Here is a 17,798-nt window from a genome sequence, read left to right on the forward strand (position 1 = left end):
ATGAATTAAAACAATATATGTATATATTGTGTACAATTTCGTTGGTTAAATAAAATAAATGTATAAATTAGTAGATTAAAATGGGCAATTCCCTTTCTTAAGTAGATAGAAGAATCATACATAAATAACTGGATTACGGATATATAATTGTTTAGCTCAAAATCAAACCTCTTAATTAATAATTCACACAGCTGTAGACAAAGACAATGCTAACAACGCCTACCTCACTCACCAACGCCATTTCCAGCCAACAAAACCTTCATTCATTTATTCCAATTTCCAAATATAATATAAAATATCAGTAAAATTGTTTAATTTTGGTTGATATTAATTTAATTTTAACAATTTCTTTTTATCAACCTACAAAACATATTTATAAAATGTGTTAATGATTTCATTTCCTCAACATTTCTTTGTCACGCTTTAGTATTTAAACTATTATTTTATTGTCTGGTTTAGTCCAATTTTTATAACGCTATTAAAATTTAGATGTGCCACGTAGCATCTCTAACCATTTAGACTATAACATGTGATAGTAAAGTTTATTAAAATAAATATTCATAAAATATTTTTAAAATTTTAATTATTAATATACCGTTGACTTTGATCAATGGACGTTTAATCGTCGTGGACTGATGTTCACTAATAGCTGTCTAACATTGACCTATTGTTGTTGACGAAATTTTCATTTTCATTTTTAATATTTTTAAATTTTATGGATATTTTATAGAAATTATATATATATATATATATATGAAAATTTTAAAATTATTACAATTTTTAGAATTTATATTTTGTGAGTTAATTTTTTTCAATTTTATGAATTTTTGATATACTATTTTGAATTTTTAGAATTTCTAATATATTTTGGGTGTTTTGAAAAAAGAAAATAATTATAGTTTTTCAAGAATATATATTTGGAAAATTTTGAGGTTTTTTAACTTTTTAAAATTTAACTAATTTTTGTTTTTTACGTACTATTTCGACTTTTATATAATTTACATTTATGATTTTATTAATTAATATAATTTTATAATATTAAAAAAACGACATGGCACGTTTTAATGATGTCACATGTCAAAATTTTAACCCATAAGTTAAGTGGTTTAACAAATTAATAGTTGAAGTATAAAAGTGGAATAAAGAAAAAAATTACCAATTTAAGAGCTAAATTGAGAATTATTTATTAATAAAGTAATCTTGTAATTGTATATATAAACTTTGATTTTGTATAATTTTATACATGAAATTTTAATTTGATTCAATTCTTATAAATTCTTAACACAATTATTGATATAAAATTATTTTATGTTTATATATTACATACATAAATAGTGGCGTATTAGGGGCTAATAGGGCCTAACCCCTGAAATGGAAAATTATCCATTTAAGTCCTTTAAAAATTTTAAAATTTTAAATTAATAAAAGTAAAATTGTATTTTACCCCTAAAATAATAAAAATTTAATTTAATCTTTTAAAAATCATAAAGATATAAACTATTAAAATTTAATTTTGACTCCTAAAATGTTTTTCTAGCTTCGCTCAGTATATAAATAATTATATTGATCCAATATAAAATTAAATTGATGTATTTATTTCTTTAAATGTGTAAGATTAAATCAATATTAAAGTTTCAAGTACACATTTGAATCACAATTAGAGTTTCACGTGTATAAATGTATCGATTAAAATTTATATATACAATTATACATTAAATTAAAATTCATATATAAACGTATCTTTATTATAATAATACTTTTGACTAAATTGATGTAAAATTAATAAGATTGAAAAACAATTAAGCAAATAAACATGTTTTCTTTTAAAATTCAATAACACGTGTATTACTAAAAAGTATAACCAATAGTGCAAGAGGGTGTAATATATCATTTTACATAATATATTTGCTGTCATTCATATTGTGGTTGTCGCTGCTTGTAAATTCCTTGAAAGAAAATAAAATAATCTCAAATTCAAAAAAAAAAAAAACTGAAAAAGCTTACGGCCTTTCTGGTGGTAGTACAGTTGAAAGACACTTTCCTCTTCTCTAGCTTCCCAAACCTTTTTTCTGATCCTCAGTCTTTGGGTTTCTTTTATCCTTTGATTTCTCCCCATCTTTTTGATGATTCGCTCTGTTGTTGTTGGTTTTGGACATTGATTTATAGTAATCATCATATCTATTGTTCATCTTCCTCTGTTAGATATGGAAGCTATCAAGAAGCAGGCTACCAAGCTCAGAGAGCAAGTTGCCAAGCAACAGCAAGTAGGGTTTTCTTTCTTTTCCTTTTTAATTAAGCTTCTAAGTTTCAACTTCAGGCTTTTGACTGATAAAAAGCACTCATATAGATCACTATGCTTCACCAATTTTCCTGCTATCTTCAAATAGTTGATTTCTAATGTTTAAGTTTTCCTTTTTCTTCAATTTCATAGAATACTTGGGATAGAATTGTTAAGATATATACCGTTCTTTTGTTACTCTGCTTTTTCATTACTCGCAGTAGTTTCTAAGGTAATTTTCAAATATACGGTTCAAATCTTTTCTATATTGTAGGCAGTACTTAGGCATCTTGGGCATTTTAGTAATGAAGACGTTACTGTTGATGAAGCTGATCTTCAATGTCATCAAAAGCTTCAAGACCTGTACAGTTCTACAAAGGCAGCTAAGGTACATTTTTCAATCCTTTCTTAACTTGTCCTAGTTTCTAATAAAGTGGTTTAACTTTTAACTTGTAAGTAAATGCATATTAACTTACACTTCTAAACTATGCTTGCAGCATTTGCAGCGGAACATCGTCCGTGGCATAGAAGGTTTTATTGCAACAAGCTCAAAGCTGATAGAAATATGTAAGCATGGTTGGTTCATTTACTGGGTGTTGATCCCTGTACAAAGCTGATTCACGGTTTTCACCTCAACTGTTTTAGCTAGGAAGTTGGCTGATGATTGTTGCAAGTTTGGAGTTGAAGATCAAAATACTGGTTCCTCTCTTGCAAAAGCCGCCCTTCACTTTGGCAATTCACATAAATCAATAGAAGATGAAAGGGAGACCTTGCTTGGGATCCTTGGTGAGCGGGTAATTTCTTAACTTTATTACCATATACTAATTGTTCTTAGGAGCTTCTTGTGGAGAGGAAATTATAGGTATTGTTAAAGATAATTGAAATCTACTTAAAATATTATTATGATGAAATAATTATAAGAGATGTAGAAAACTAACTTGGAACATTTATTTTTTGGGTTATATAGTTTCGGACAGACAGCAATATGGTTTGTGAAAAAGAAATGAGATATTTAGAGACTAGAACGCAAGCATGCAAGTATGCCTTCTGATTGTTTATTGTTAGGCATTGTCTTCACTCTTCAATAGTTTATGCAGTTGATGATCCCCTTTGGCATTGTCTTCAGTTAAAGAACTAAATATTCTTTCACTAATTTGTGTATGGTTTGCTCTCATGAACTAGTTTTTTGTGAAGCTGTTTTGTGCTAAAAATAAGAATAAAACTTTTCAGAGTTCATTTGTGAGGAATTTTATATTAGTAATTATTATAGTTCAGTAGCTTCAAGAATAAATTAGACTTTATACATAGTTGGTCGGCAGAAGCAATCACTGATGTGAATCCTCTGGCATTAATAAGAAACGAAACTTGTGGATTGAGAGCAGAAGAAAATAAAAATATGAGTTCAATGAATTTGAATTTTCAATTCTATTATACAAGCTACCTTGGAAGCAGTGGCCTTCTAAAGGATGTGGTGCAGATTACAAGATGGAGTGTTTGATGCCTATTGCTGATTCTAGGTATTTATAGACTAGAAGTGACAAAATTTACTGATTTATTGTTTCCTGAGCATGATTTCTAGTATGTATATATATTTATACATAATGTACATAACTGCCTTACCAATTGTATGCAGCCTTTTGTATCAAAATGTGTGGTCGAATAAGGACTTAATTATCTTTAGCTTTTCCAAATTTAGTTATAATTAGTTATCTTGTGATAGTTGTTGCTAGCAAACTTGGACTGGTTTCCAAAAAATTGGATATTTTGATTTGACCATATTCGAATAGATTATTTGCCCTTCTGTTCTGTTCTCTTTGTTTTAAACATGCCAAGGGTGCACTTGATGCCAAGTATTGCTAGGAAACAGTGTTGAAAATTTAAGATAACATTTATATATCCTAGCTTTGATATTCCCTCCTTTTTTACGTTTTCTTTTTCTTTTTCATGCTTCTAATTGTGTTACAGGTTTCATATATGTAGGTTTCTGAGCCACTACGGGCATTAATTACAGGAGCTCCTCTAGAAGATGCTCGGCACTTGACCCACCGATATGACAGATTCCGGCAAGAGGTTGAAGCTCAGGTATTTCATTGTTTTAAATTTTGGAGTTGACCAATTTCAACTGTCAGAATCTATCTGTGCGAACTTTGGTTGGTTAGACCATTGAACAGAAAAGGTATCAGAAATTTGGATGTACTGTGCTGACTGCAGTCTACTGTAATCTCTTGAAATTATTGTCATTGCATGGCTCAGCCAATTCATTAAAGGTTTATCTAGTTAACACAAAAATTAATCTATTAGGGTAATTTTTTTCCTAACACATTAACAAGCAAAATTATGCTTATACTTCCTCCTTATTCCAAAAGAAATATGGAATGAGTTAAATGCTTTTTCGGCTCAAGTGTCTAACCTTTAAACAATTTTATCATATCTTTTTATAGCTTTCTTCTTAATTCTTTTTTATATGTTTATTTATTCTCAGCCTTTTTTCCTCCCCCCCCCCCCCCTCACAAACAGGCAGCAGATGTTTTGAGGCGTAGATCAAAAACCAGGGAAGCTGATATTTCTGCAGAAAGCTACATGAAGCTTAAACAAGCAGAAGCAAGATTGGCTGACCTTAAATCCTCAATGATGGTTCTAGGAAGAGAAGCAACTGCTGCCATGTTGTCAGCTGAGGATCAGCAGCAAAAGATTACTTTCCAGCTGCTTCTTGCAATGGTATTGCTAATTTTAATTTAACCATTTTTTTGCAATGCCTGTAATGAGCCTGTTTCTTTGGTTCAGAAAACAAAACTGTATTTCTGGTTCTCAGCAGCACTATGTTTACAGCTACATAAGATTGACCTTCAACTGAAAGAAGTTTTGCAACTGTTATTTATGCAAAAAGAATGATCCCTTTTTTGAGGGTTCCATTTGAATGTACATTGGTAGTCATAAATTTAGTTTAGCAAATTGTTTAGCTGCTTTGTTTGACTTGTCCAGAACAAAAAAGTCCTTGTCAGAGGAAGATGAAACTTTAGTGGATCAAGGTGAAAAAATATTAACACGCTATAGCTTTTCACTTATCCATTTTAAAAAAAAAAATAACTCTAGTAGCTTCCGAGTGTCCAAATGTGTTGTGTCTGTTTTTTAAAAAAAAATTTGACATGCTCTCATTTGACCGACTTGTATGTCGTGTCAAATTCATGTCTATATTTGATACGGGGACACTTCCCTGCATGGTGTGTCCTTCATAGAATGAGAATCTCTCTTCCTCCCTCTCTCTCTCCATGTGTGCGTGAACACACATACATATGAAAGTAGCAAAGATTTTTCCTTCCAAGGCTGTATCACAAGGGTATTTTCTGTCTGATGTTTCATACTTATCTGTGAGACAACTGATGTAGTCAACTTAGTCTTGACTCCTCAGTGAGTTCATATTTAATGCTCATCACCCCTAGATGTAATGCTCAGGTCCTTGGCCCTCACCAGAATCATTTTGCAGGTTGACGCCGAAAAATCTTATCATCAACATGTTCTTGCTAGTTTAGAGAAGCTACATGCTGAGGTTTGTACTTAATCCCCCTTGGCTGTGTTATTGTTCTCATGACATCAATAGGCATCGGCATCAAGTACATGAATTTTATGGGGGCCAAATTGCTGTTACTTTTCAATCATTTTTTGCATATCCAAAAGGTTGTGATCAAAGTTTGCTGCTGGATAGATGATTCTAGAGGGGCAGATGAACGAGTCATTGAACTCAGTGACGTTGCAGAGAGAGGTGAATGTCACCTCTGCACATGATAACTTTAGTTCGAATAAATCTGAAGCTCAGGGAAGCAATCAAAGCGATGTATTTTTCATAGCAAAGGTTTAGCTTTTGAACTCCTGTCCCCTTTTTTTAGCCCCTCTGTAGATAAATTAAAGTCGGGAACGTATTCTCTGAATAAAGTAAATGTAGACATGTCAGTTTACTCCTCTTATATTATATGTATCTGTTAGTGATCATATCAAGCAGGCCCATCTTATGTTAGGTAGAAGTTTTTAGAGATTTTTGAAACAAGGGTACTTTGACAGTAGCTAAAATTTACTGAAAATGGCCTGGAGTGCTGGTCTTGCGTAATGAAGGAAAAACATGAATTTAACACTGAAGTTAGCTATGGTTTCTGCAAAATTTGATTCAGTCTTCTTATGCTTTCTCAAATTTAGAATTACAGGAATTTTTCCACTAGGGTAAACAGCCAGTTAGAATAGCTGATTGACAACCATGAAAACGTGTACATTTTAGGATACTTGAACCTCTCTTCTTGTTTTGCCAAAAACAAAAAAGATCCTCTTCCTAGATTGGAGCTTCAGTTAGCCACTTAGAGTGATTATTTTTCACATTTTCACCTTTCTGTGTTCCTTTCTACAGCCTTCTTTGAGTCTCTTATTTGTCTTTCTCTTGTGTCTGTTAGAAAAAAGAACATTTTTTATTTATTGCCGGAAAACTCATTGGAGGCTGATTGAAACCCTTCCTTGATGTTCGTACTGCATTTGAGTTGGCTAGGATATGATCAACCTTGAGACCTGTGACATAATTTAGCAAATGGACGTAATCATTTGTGGCATCATGTACCATTATTTTTCATTTTAAAAGTAAAACTTTATTGAAGAAATCCCCAGATATTAAATCGATTAGTGGGATGCCAATTTTTAATCAGTTTTTATATTGTTGTGCGTCAAGCTTATGTAGTTGGTATATATATATATATATATATATATATATACATATTTTTGGTTGTTTGTGAAACTGGCTTGGTTTCAAGCGCTTTTAGTTTACAGTTGCGGACATGATTGAGATATTTGTTTTAACAGGTTGTACACCCATTTGATGCTGAAGCAGATGGGGAATTAAGCTTAGCAGTTGGTGATTATGTTGTGGTTCGCCAGGTAGGGGATGTTTCTAACTGCAGTGCTGGCTAGCCTGGTTAAATGTTTAACGTTAATATTTTAGGTGATGATAATCATATGTGGTTGTAATGTAATACGAAAATTAAGGTGGGTCCTAGTGGATGGTCGGAGGGAGAGTGCAAGGGCAAGGCTGGATGGTTTCCCTCTGCTTATGTAGAAAGACAAGAGAAAGCACCAGCAAGCAAGTTAATTGAGCCGAACTCCGCAGCCTCAGCCTGATCTGCTATCAAAAGGTAACCGCTCTGAGGGAGTTGAACAGCATAGTGGTAAACAAAAAAGTTGAACACGCCCCTCGTAATAATGTAAGTATTACAGAGTACATTTATTAATACTATACATGTACAATTGTGTTTGTATTTGTATGGTGAATCATAAAAGCTAGTATGATTCTGTTTTGCGAAGAAGATTCAAGAACCATTTCTTTTTCTTCTTCTAAAATAAATAAGTCTCACACTTTGTCTTGTCTCTTCATTTCTCAATATTCAGTTTGAGTTCCTGTTTAAATAGGCAATATAATTACTCCTGTTTGTTTAAATTAAATAGATAGTAATACTTTGGTGGAGCAGATTGGAGGATCTTTCTCCGAATTATTTTTCTGTCAGCTGTCCTAGTTAGTTAATTTAAGAGCATTCATAAGTAGGCCATGGCTTGATGAAAATGGCATTGACTCTCTAACTCTTAACTCATATTCACTAACCCCAGCTCAAAACAAATACAAAATCTGAACCCAGAGGTTCCATGATGACATTGTGCCCTCAAATCCTGGCTCATTCCCATTTCGCACCAAGTCAAAAAGTTTATGAAGATTGAAAAGACCCATAGAACATAGTTTGCCAGAAATGTGTTCACTGAAGAAGCTCTGCTGTATGCTGTGTTTTAAGTTGGTTCAGCAACCATTTACTCAATAAATCTCTACTGCTGATAAACTAAATTGGGTGCACTAAAAATGCCGAAGTTATTTCAAGAGTTACCAGATTTCTCTGTATTTTCATTTCAAGAAAATTGCTAATGGCAGATTGGCAGGCACAGATGCAGTATGGTAGAGGATTTTGAGAAGCAGAAACCTACAGTTTTTGTTGGAACATTTTGAAAACATTCTTTTATAAGTAAAAGAATATGTTCCATAAATGAAATGTTATGTCTTCAATAAGAATTATCAAGAGTTGCATCTTTTGATTATTTAGTATTTTCCAATGTCCTAATCACTTTCATTTATAGGTTTTTTTTTATCGAATATATTTATAATAATTTTAAAAGAATAAGAAGTCAAAATGCGACAAATTTAATGGGACAGAAGTGTAAGGTTTTATGCATGTATATCTCTTTCGATGGTTGTATATTTATAATTGTTTTATAAGAAGGATTTGAGAAAAATTAGATGCTGAAAACATAAAGGTTGAAGGCCACAGATGAAAGTTTTACTCTTGAGACATTATGGAAGGATACAAGAAGAATATGTTAACATGGTGGTTGTCCAAGTATGCGTATTGTTGTTTGATTTAATGGTTATGTTTTTAGTTGAATAGTAATTATATGTATAAATTATTAATTTCAGAGCAAAGATATCTCTTCATTCTGATGGGAATGTGTTGAGCGTTGTAAACTTAATATGGAAAGGTAGTTTTTTTACAACTCAACAAATGAATGCGACATTTTTGCTTCACTTTCTAAAACACTCAAATGCTTGTGCACATAATTTTCTAATCAACAGGCTCTGCCTGCACAACTCTGCCCTTATCAATTGTGTATGAATCAGATTAACAAAGAGCAACGATTAAAATAGGAAGTAGGCACCAATATGCAGTTGCAATAAGCAAAGCCATTAAACCAGCTGTACATAAAAGGCACAAGGTAATTCGGGAAGGGAAGAGCTTTGTAATGTTTTCTAATTGCTGCCAAATATCTCACTCCTATATATTCATCTAAACTTTCACAACCTCAAAGCCTATGTGTCCTGCTACTCTACACAGACACCCTTATAACCAATTTTGTTATCATGCTTAAATTGATCATTTCATCTCTTAATGTTAAGCTTAAATTGCTTGAAATTTTCACCATCTCTAGAGCTTTGAACTTCATTACCTGTAACATAGCATTACCTGAAAATAATTCAGAATTCGTTACTAATGGATCTGGTTAAGACACAATGTTTTAAGAACTGGGCACATGCAATGCAAAGCCCCAGGAAGGAAAAAAGGAAATGAGTGAGAGATACCTGCCTTTACAGAATAAATTTTTCACATTCAGTTCAATGGGACTTTTGCTTTCCCGATCCTATGAACAAGGAATATGTAAGCTTTCACAATCTCCTCCTTGAACATGAAAAGTACAGAAGCAGCAAAAACACTCTGTACTATCTTTGTGCTCATTCCCTTGTAAAAGCCAGGCAATCCCTCATACTTCATCATTTTAATTATTGCATCTACTGTACCTGTGCAGCGAAATTTTCCAGTTAGCATTCTTGCCCAACTCCAAATAAAACATGGATATCAATGTCACATAGCAGATAAGCTTAAGGCAAAGTCTTCATACTTTAGACAAGGTTACAATGGATGTAGATGTCAATTGATATTTTACCTTACTTCTGCATGCAGATGAATAAGATTGAACAAGACAAGGGAAAGGAATATTGGTAACTAAACTAGATCAAATCATAATGCAGCTTTGTATAAGGTAGAACATGAATATAGAATGGAACTAAACTAGAGCATGTAAGAGATGTAGAAAATTCATAATGCAGGCATAATTGAATACAAAATTCCTGTAACTTATAAATGCAGCTTCCTTAAAGCATCTTATGGGCATCAGGTAGTTACTGGCTACCCATCAGAAACAAGGTTTGGAGAAATGGCGCAAAATCTGACACTCAAAAGATGAAAAATAGTAAAATGTAAACTATAACCATTATAAGTTCACCTCAGCCAGTACAATATCTTACTACAGATAAACTCTGGTATCAGGAAGGTGATAAGAATTTGTCCAAACTCCAAAAAGTTTTAAATATCATGATAGGGCCGAATTCCTTTGGTAAACAAACCTGAATATCTTAGTGATATATTCCCACCAATCTCCTGTTTTGCTTGAAGCCGAGACTGTTCAAGTGTTTAAGAGAACAAATAAAGTAAGAATATGCTTCAAAAGTGTTGGTGCAAGACAAAGGACATAACAAGGAATTGTAACACTTGCATTTCTGCAAAGTTTACCTTGACGACCAGCAGTGGGTATGTTGTAACAGTTGCCCCAAGTTTTGCCAAGGCTCCTAATAAAAACACCTGCTCATAGAAACAGCAAGGCAGAAAAAAGTAAAATTTAGACAAGTCTACCATTCAGATATTTTTGTTGAAATATGTAAAACCCATATATTTTGAGATATATTTTGAGGTAGATAAATCTTATTTAGGTAAATAAATCTTAGAATAAATTATCTGAGATATTTTAGGAATATTTTATTTTATCTTTTAGTAGTTATTAAAATAAGGGAATTATTTTCTTATGTTTTAGTAGTTTATTAGAATAACTTTTCTCTATTTAAATTCAGTTGTTTAGTTAATAAAAGACAGAATAGTTTTATTAAATGTTCTCTTGAAAACTTTCATGACATCTGAGCTAGGTTATCTCTAGTAGCATCATGGTTAAAGCAGCTTTCATTGGAGATAAGAGATCCAGCAATCAAACAGAAGAAGAAAGTTTTACCGTTGAAACAACTAATGAAAATTATGAGGGCCAAAATTCTCTAGAAGAGTCTCCATTCACTAAGGAATAACTAGAGCATCTACACAAGCTTTTTAAATCACCACAATTTCGGATGAATTCTTATCTTCCTAACTCATCCAATAATCCTTCTTCCTCCTTTGCCCAATCAGGTACTAATTTTTTTGTTTTTTTCAGTCCCAAGCCGTGTAAAACAAACACGTGAATCGTTGATTCTGGAGCTAGTGATCACATGACTAGTAGTCATTTTCTTTTTTCAACTTACACACCTTGTGCAGGAAACAAAAAAATCAAAGTAGCAGATGGGTCGTTCTCAGCAATAGCCGGGAAAGGCACTATTAAAATGTCGCCTTCCTTGGTTTTACATGTGTCAAATCTAGCTTGTAATCTCATACCAGTCAGTAAATTATCCCAGTTCTCGAATTGTCATATTATATTTGGCTCCTTTATGTGTAAATTTCAAGACATAGTCTCGAGGAGGATGATTGGCAATGCTAAAGAATCTAGTGGAATTTACTTTCTTGACGACGACCATCTAAGTCAACCAACAACTACTTTATGTTTAAATTCTACTTCTAGTTTTGATAAGGTTATGATTTGGCATTATAGGCTTGGACATCCTAATTTTTACTATTTAATATATTTGTTACCTGATCTATTTAAAAATAAAAGTCCTTTATATCACTGTGAATTTTGTGAATTTTATGTCGATATCATTCTTACAGGAGATGATGTGGATGAAATAAGGTGTCTCAAGGAGCATCTAGCATTGGAGTTTGAGATCAAAGACTTGGGTCCTTTGAAATACTTTCTTGGAATGGAAGTTGCTCGATCAAAGAAGGGTCTTGTGGTCTCTTAGAAAAAATATGTGATTGATCTTTTAAAAGAGGCTGAGATGAGTTGTTGTCACCCAGCTGACACACCAATTGATCCAAATGTAAAATTCGGAAATAAAGAAGGTCGATTAGTTGATAAAGGGCAGTACCAACGATTAGTTAGTAAGTTAATTTACTTATCACATATACTTATCACATACAAGACCAGACATAGCTTTTGCAGTGAGCTTAGCGAGTCAATTTATACACTCCCCAATGGAGGAACATGAAGAAGCAGTGTTTCAGATTCTGAGATACTTGAAGAGTACACTTGGAAAGGGCTTATTCTTCAAGAAATCCGAACAAAGGGGAATTGAAGCTTATACAGATGCAGACAGGGCAAGCTCAATAACAAATAGAAGATCTACATTAGGATACTGTACATTGTTTAGGGAAATCTTGTGACTTGGTGAAGCAAAAAATAAAATCTTGTAGCAAGAAGTAGTGTAGTGGCTGAGTTTAGATCAATGACTCAAGGAATTTGTGAAATGATGTGGTTAAAAAGAATTATGGAAGAGCTGAGGAGACCAATAACTTCACCAATGAAGTTGTACTATGATAGCAAAGCTGCCATTAGTATTGCTTACAACCCAGTCCAGCATGACAGAACTAAATATGTTGAGATTGATAGACACTTTATCAAGGAGAAGATTGAAGAAGGCCAAGTGTGCATGTTGTTTGTTCTTTCAAAACAACAGATTGCTGACATACTCACCAAAGGGCTCTTTAAGATAAGCTTTGATTTTCTTGTAACCAAGTTAGGCATGAATATTTTATTTAATCTTTTAGTAGTTTATTAGAATAAGGGAATTAATTTCCCAATTAGGTTATGACTTTTTCTCTATTTAAATTCAGTTGTTTAGTTAATAAAAGATAGAATAGTTTTATTAAATGCTCTCTTGAAAACTTTCAATTTTATGGAATAGACCAGCTCCATAGTGGGGAGGTTGAAAAGTAATTGATGATATTTAATTTTTCAACAATAGGTATCAAATTGAACATTTGACAGTAGTTAGTGTACCAAATATGTGATTAACCTTTTCTGAATCTATCTTTTGTTCCAAAAGTAGAAAATTTGATAGGCAAGAAAGTAGTCTACCAATCAGATGAACCATGCATAACAAACAAGGTTTTTAAGTATTTTGACATCAATGCTGAAAAAGGAGAAAGGAAACTGAAATAAAAATGCAACTCCAAGATGATCATTCGGTAATGCATCTCAAAGATTATGTTGTACCTCCAAAGCTGATACATTTTTTAATCCATGCTTATTAGCAGAACGTTTTTCCTTCAGACGCTTTAATGAGGTCTCATATATCATGAACTGGATTGAGGGATTACAGACCTGGCATAAACAAAATCTTCGTTATTCAGATTCAACGAGATAGTTTATCCAAGGTTTACATAGATTAAATAGAGACTAACCATAATGAGTGTAGGTATGATGCCTTTCCAGAATCCTCTAATTCCTGCTTCGGTATAAACTTCACGGGCCTAGCAATGAATGAATATAACGGTTGTCATTTACATCAAAATCTGATAAAATTATGCATAGTTTTGAAGATCAGAAAATGTATGACTAGCAGTTTTTAAGAAGCTTTCCACTAAAACTAAGGCTAACTAAAAATCTATTTAAACCAATAAAAAGAAAAGCAACCAGAGAACATGGTGAAACTAATTATGTCAATGGCAACCTTTCCTCAAACTCTGAACCCACAAGGCATTAAAAAGAAAAGGCAAGAGAGATACGAACCGCATGAATGGTTCCATAAGGATGAGGCTTTGTTGACTCAAGCTCATCCAATTTTTCTTGCAGTGTTGAACCTATTAAGCCGTTTTCAGAAGCCTCCTTTAATAGAGCTTCCTTTTTGGACTCCATAATTTTTCTTTCTGCTTGAGTATGAGTCTGAAGTAAAGACAGAGAACGCCCTGTTTATTATCTTCAGGGGATCACAAGCACTATATAGACCAAACAGTTGTTTAGTGAGCATTCCATTCCATGAATTTGAATTTTTTTTCTTTCAAAGCCACTTTGTATTTGTAGAAAGTAACGTGGAAAATTAAACTCGAATATAGTTAGTACTGATGAGATAGAGCATCATTCATAAACATCAATATTGGAATATTCACAAAAACTGAAATTCCACACATCATTAGTTGTACAACGGAAAAAAAGGCACAAAGAAAGGCAACAACAACAACAACATTAATAATAATAGAGGTATAGTAAAGGGAAGAAATACAAGACCTGCATACGGGTCACAAGAACCCATATTGGGTTTGTCAGCAATACATTCAAGGACCTGCAGGGTCATTGGGAGAGATCATTTAGTCAATTATTATTGTTCGAAGTGGATGGAACTCGTCTTCTTTATCCATAATTATGACATGAGAAGACCACATTACTTTTCCTAACTTTCCCTAGCCCTGGTCCGACTAATTTTAAAGCAAGCTGGGGATGTATATTAAAATTGAATAAAACTATTATTAATCCTTATACCATGTCTTAGCACTCAACTGGACGGACAAAAGGACGGGAAATTAGTATTGTATATTAGATAAGATTAGAATGGAATGGCATATAATAAAAGGGATGAGAGTTACCCTGCAAGAGCTGCTACAACAAGCCAAGAAAAGATGCCAAGGGTGCCATCCCCACGTCCCTTGTGCTTACGGACAACAGCAATAGCCTCAGCCTTATTTTTGAATAGCTGATAAAAGTAGTAGTAAATGCCCTGCCAACATCACAAGTAGAGCATGAAGAGGTGAAAAGCAGTGGAGGGGGCAAGCCAAAGTCAAAGCCAAACACTACCTGCGAAGCAGCAGTTCCAAATAAAGAAGGCTTAAGACCAGAGTAAAGTCCTCCCCAGCCTTCGGTTTGTAGCACCTACATGAAGAAATGAGAATCTCAAGTGGAGGCAAGGAAACAGAAGCAGTTTGAAAGAGGAAAAACAAGGGACGTACATGGAGGATCTGAAGAAGCGTACCAGCAGCCGCAGTGGGGGGTTTGGGTTTGGACTTGGCGATTCTTTCCGTTTGTTGACGCGTATTCACCTTCGTTATGGAAGCCATTTACATGAAAAATTGAAAGACAAAAAGAAAGAGAGAGAGAGAGAGAGTACCCACCGTCTGAAGTGGATAAGTGAGTATCTGAGCAATGATTCCAGCGCCAGCTCCTGCCACTCCGTTAGCTATAGCATTGGAGTTGGACATAATTGGTTATTCTCCTGCTTTCACTGCCTTCTCAATCTTCTTCAGTTACTAACTTATCCTCTACTTCCTTCACTCTTTCCTTCCCAGCCTTACTTTCTCTTTTTCCTTACGGTTTACTTGCTTCTGACTCATTTTCATTAGCCCACTTGGGCTATTGGTATTTACAGCAATGCTACGTCCTGCTTTCTAAATTCTAATTAATTATTTAGTTAATTGGTTCAAACATATTGTTGTTATCCCTTTCCCTCATTTTTAATATGCAGATTTCAAGCATTTAATTTTAATTAATTTTAATTATTGTTAAATATCATTGATATTTTTTAGTTTTAAATAATATATAAATTTAGAATAATAATAAAAAGTAAACTATAATATTAATTTTAAAAATAAAATATTGGATAAAGCAACATGCAACAATTTTAATAATAATTGTGATAAATATGAAAAATATTCACAATTAAAAATAAACCGTTTTAAGAGTGTTTGTTTCACACAAATAAATAACTTAAAGAATTTAAAAATATATTATAATATTATATTACCTCATCAAGAATTAAAATATTAGATCGTCGTGTCATTGTTGTTCGAATATGATTTGATATTGCTTATTCGATGAACCATTGTTTTAATGCTCAATTCTCTTTATATAATTCTAACTTATTAATACTAACAATATACTGGTAAAATTTTTAGATGTTACTTAATTGAATGTGACTAATTATTGGATGTTACTTATAAAGCTAATTTAAATTTGAATCGATATATAACTCTAATATTAATCCCTAATATTAAATCGAAATTCAATTTAATCCTGAAGTTAAATTAAAAATTCAAATAAACTCACAATAAGACAAATTTTTTATTATAATATATTTCTTTTTCTAAATAATAAATTTAAAATTTATTATGATTATGATTATGAGAACTTTTATTTTAATATAGTTACTATGATAATTTTTTACTTTTTAAATTGATTTATAATTATTTTAAATGTCAATAATATGATAGAAAATAAATTGTATTCTTATTGATTCAAAAGTTTTTTAAACTCATGATTTTATATATTATAGGTATATTTAAAAAAGGAAAAGAAACCAATGAAATTAGCATTTGATACATTGTTGGTGAAATATTTAAATTTTATGTTAAGGAGACTTTAGCAATGCCAACAAAGGGTTAATGTTTCATATACTATGTGGGGATTCTCGATGCATATTTTATTTTGGTTTATGTTTTGGTGTGTGAGAATAAAATGAACTTATGAAAAATTAAATAAAGGCTTCAAGGTATGTAATTATGCTATTATCTTTAAGGTTCTATTCGTCCCAATCTATATTTTAGTGTGCAAAAGAGTTACTGGTAAATGAACCTCAATGATACACTAAAGCCCAATGGCTGTCTGCATTTTGCAATAACGAAAATAGTTCACTAAACATTGAGCAGAGCATAGTAAGAATATCAAATTCTATAAAAGAACTTATGCAATAATTCTTTATAGATTATTTTTTAATATAAAATATGGTGGGAAAATAGAACAAACTTTTGCTTCTCAATTTTTGATGTGCCATACAAATGAAAGCTCACTCCTATTTATGGGAGTTCTCATGTTTCTTTATAGAGATATAACTATTCAATATATGTCTAATGTCTATTTGGATAGTCACATCTATTAAGAATGAACACAATTATTCATTACATATTACTTGAATAATCATAAATTTTGTCAATAATCAAGTAACATAACTTTCAATAATAATAAACATAACTCATTAGAATGAATAGTGATAACTCTTAATCAATTTACCTAGTGACGTAACTTCGATTACTTATAACTTTTTATTTGCAATTGTTAGAACACTATATATATTTTGAAAATGTTACAACCATCTCCCCGTTTCCAAAATATTCTAGATTTTAATAATCTTGAAAATCAATTATATATATGAAAGTGTCTTATGATTGAACATTGACTTAGTGAAAGCATATTAAAGTTAATCAAAATTGCATGGTAGGTTAAGCTTTGAATCAACTATCCTTTTTTTATTAACTGAATACATCTTACACAATAATTGTAACACCCCAAATTTTGGGCTAGCAATTTTGAGTTTTGTGGTTAGGGTCAGTGAGTAGGTTGTGCTATAGTGTTTAGTTGCGCGTTTAAGTGATAGAATGAGACTGTTGGTTTGGTGGTTAGTAGTGTTTTAGTGTGCCTTTGGGTCCTAGGTTCAAGTCTTTAGGAATGTTTTGAGGGATCATTTTTGTTTTGTTTTAAAGGTTTAGATAATTATTTTCTTTACTTAGTGTTTATTATTATTATTATTATTATTATTATTATTATTATTATTATTTTTTTTTGACGTTCTCCTCTTCCCCTTTCTTTTGTTTTCTTTTTTTTTGGAAACGGTGGTGTTGTGGTTTTTGACGAGCTTCGATTTCTTGGTCATCCAGTCGGGTTCCAGACGTCTTTGATCGCGAATCAGGTGTGAGATTCGAACCTTATCTAATTTATTTACGAGTTGTTGTTTCGGCAATTCTTGTGTGTGCTCTAAACCGTTGATTTTGGGTATTTAGTTGTTAAGAAAGTATGGGAAATACTGCGTATTCCAATATATTTTTGTTATTGCAAAGGTTGGGGACTGATTTGATGGCTAAAACAGCGATTTTGACCTGTTCCGATGTGGTTTCGTGACCACTTGGGTGGCCACACGGGCGTGTGCCTGTTCGCACAGCCGTGTGGAATTAGGAATTAGGATTTTCAGGTAGGATTAGGTGTCACACGGTCGTGTGGC

At 32.4% G+C, this 17,798-nt stretch overlaps 2 protein-coding genes across 6 annotated transcripts; one reads left to right on the forward strand and one right to left on the reverse strand.

Annotated features, from left to right (window-relative positions):
* The first annotated feature begins 1,943 nt into the window (after positions 1–1,943).
* LOC105770370 (SH3 domain-containing protein 1) lies at positions 1,944–8,389 on the forward strand. 2 transcript variants are annotated; one of them, XR_008196158.1, is made up of 11 exons: positions 1,945–2,264; positions 2,553–2,666; positions 2,776–2,845; positions 2,924–3,072; positions 4,259–4,360; positions 4,796–4,996; positions 5,763–5,825; positions 5,982–6,128; positions 7,115–7,189; positions 7,298–7,512; positions 7,913–8,389. XR_008196158.1 is itself a non-coding variant. In XM_012591537.2 (10 exons), the coding sequence occupies exons 1-10, from the start codon at positions 2,205–2,207 to the stop codon at positions 7,427–7,429; spliced, it is 1,113 nt and encodes a 370-aa protein (XP_012446991.1). In that variant the 5' UTR covers positions 1,944–2,204; the 3' UTR covers positions 7,430–7,675. The 2 variants fall into 2 exon arrangements, 1 of the variants encoding a protein (XP_012446991.1); XM_012591537.2 differs by lacking the exon at positions 7,913–8,389 and having other exon boundaries at positions 1,944–2,264; positions 7,298–7,675.
* Positions 8,390–9,009: 620 nt separating this feature from the next.
* LOC105770371 (peroxisomal nicotinamide adenine dinucleotide carrier) lies at positions 9,010–15,149 on the reverse strand. 4 transcript variants are annotated; one of them, XM_012591539.2, is made up of 12 exons: positions 14,923–15,149; positions 14,761–14,850; positions 14,609–14,683; positions 14,401–14,531; positions 14,045–14,099; positions 13,550–13,702; positions 13,222–13,290; positions 13,034–13,141; positions 10,414–10,482; positions 10,248–10,302; positions 9,430–9,641; positions 9,010–9,292 (listed from the first exon to the last, which is right to left on the reverse strand). In XM_012591539.2, the coding sequence occupies exons 1-11, from the start codon at positions 15,007–15,009 to the stop codon at positions 9,454–9,456; spliced, it is 1,080 nt and encodes a 359-aa protein (XP_012446993.1). In that variant the 5' UTR covers positions 15,010–15,149; the 3' UTR covers positions 9,010–9,292; positions 9,430–9,453. The 4 variants fall into 4 exon arrangements, with proteins under 4 accessions (XP_012446993.1, XP_012446995.1, XP_012446996.1 ...); XM_012591541.2 differs by having other exon boundaries at positions 9,010–9,309; XM_012591542.2 differs by having other exon boundaries at positions 9,426–9,641.
* Between the last annotated feature and the right edge of the window lie 2,649 nt (positions 15,150–17,798).

This window comes from Gossypium raimondii, chromosome 5 (assembly GCF_025698545.1).
Source record: "Gossypium raimondii isolate GPD5lz chromosome 5, ASM2569854v1, whole genome shotgun sequence".
In the NCBI taxonomy this organism is placed as follows: Eukaryota; Viridiplantae; Streptophyta; class Magnoliopsida; order Malvales; family Malvaceae; genus Gossypium; species Gossypium raimondii.

Excerpts from the sequence above, each read along its gene's own strand:
- LOC105770371 (XM_012591539.2), bottom strand. The coding sequence starts at position 15,009 with ATGTCCAACTCCAATGCTATAGCTAACGGAGTGGCAGGAGCTGGCGCT. Across the intron at positions 14,532-14,608 it reads TTGGAACTGCTGCTTCGCAG|GGCATTTACTACTACTTTTA; the intron begins GTAGTGTTTGGC and ends TGATGTTGGCAG. Across the intron at positions 10,303-10,413 it reads ACCCACTGCTGGTCGTCAAG|TCTCGGCTTCAAGCAAAACA; the intron begins GTAAACTTTGCA and ends ACACTTGAACAG.
- LOC105770370 (XM_012591537.2), top strand. The coding sequence starts at position 2,205 with ATGGAAGCTATCAAGAAGCAGGCTACCAAGCTCAGAGAGCAAGTTGCC. Across the intron at positions 2,265-2,552 it reads AAGTTGCCAAGCAACAGCAA|GCAGTACTTAGGCATCTTGG; the intron begins GTAGGGTTTTCT and ends TCTATATTGTAG. Across the intron at positions 7,190-7,297 it reads ATTATGTTGTGGTTCGCCAG|GTGGGTCCTAGTGGATGGTC; the intron begins GTAGGGGATGTT and ends ACGAAAATTAAG.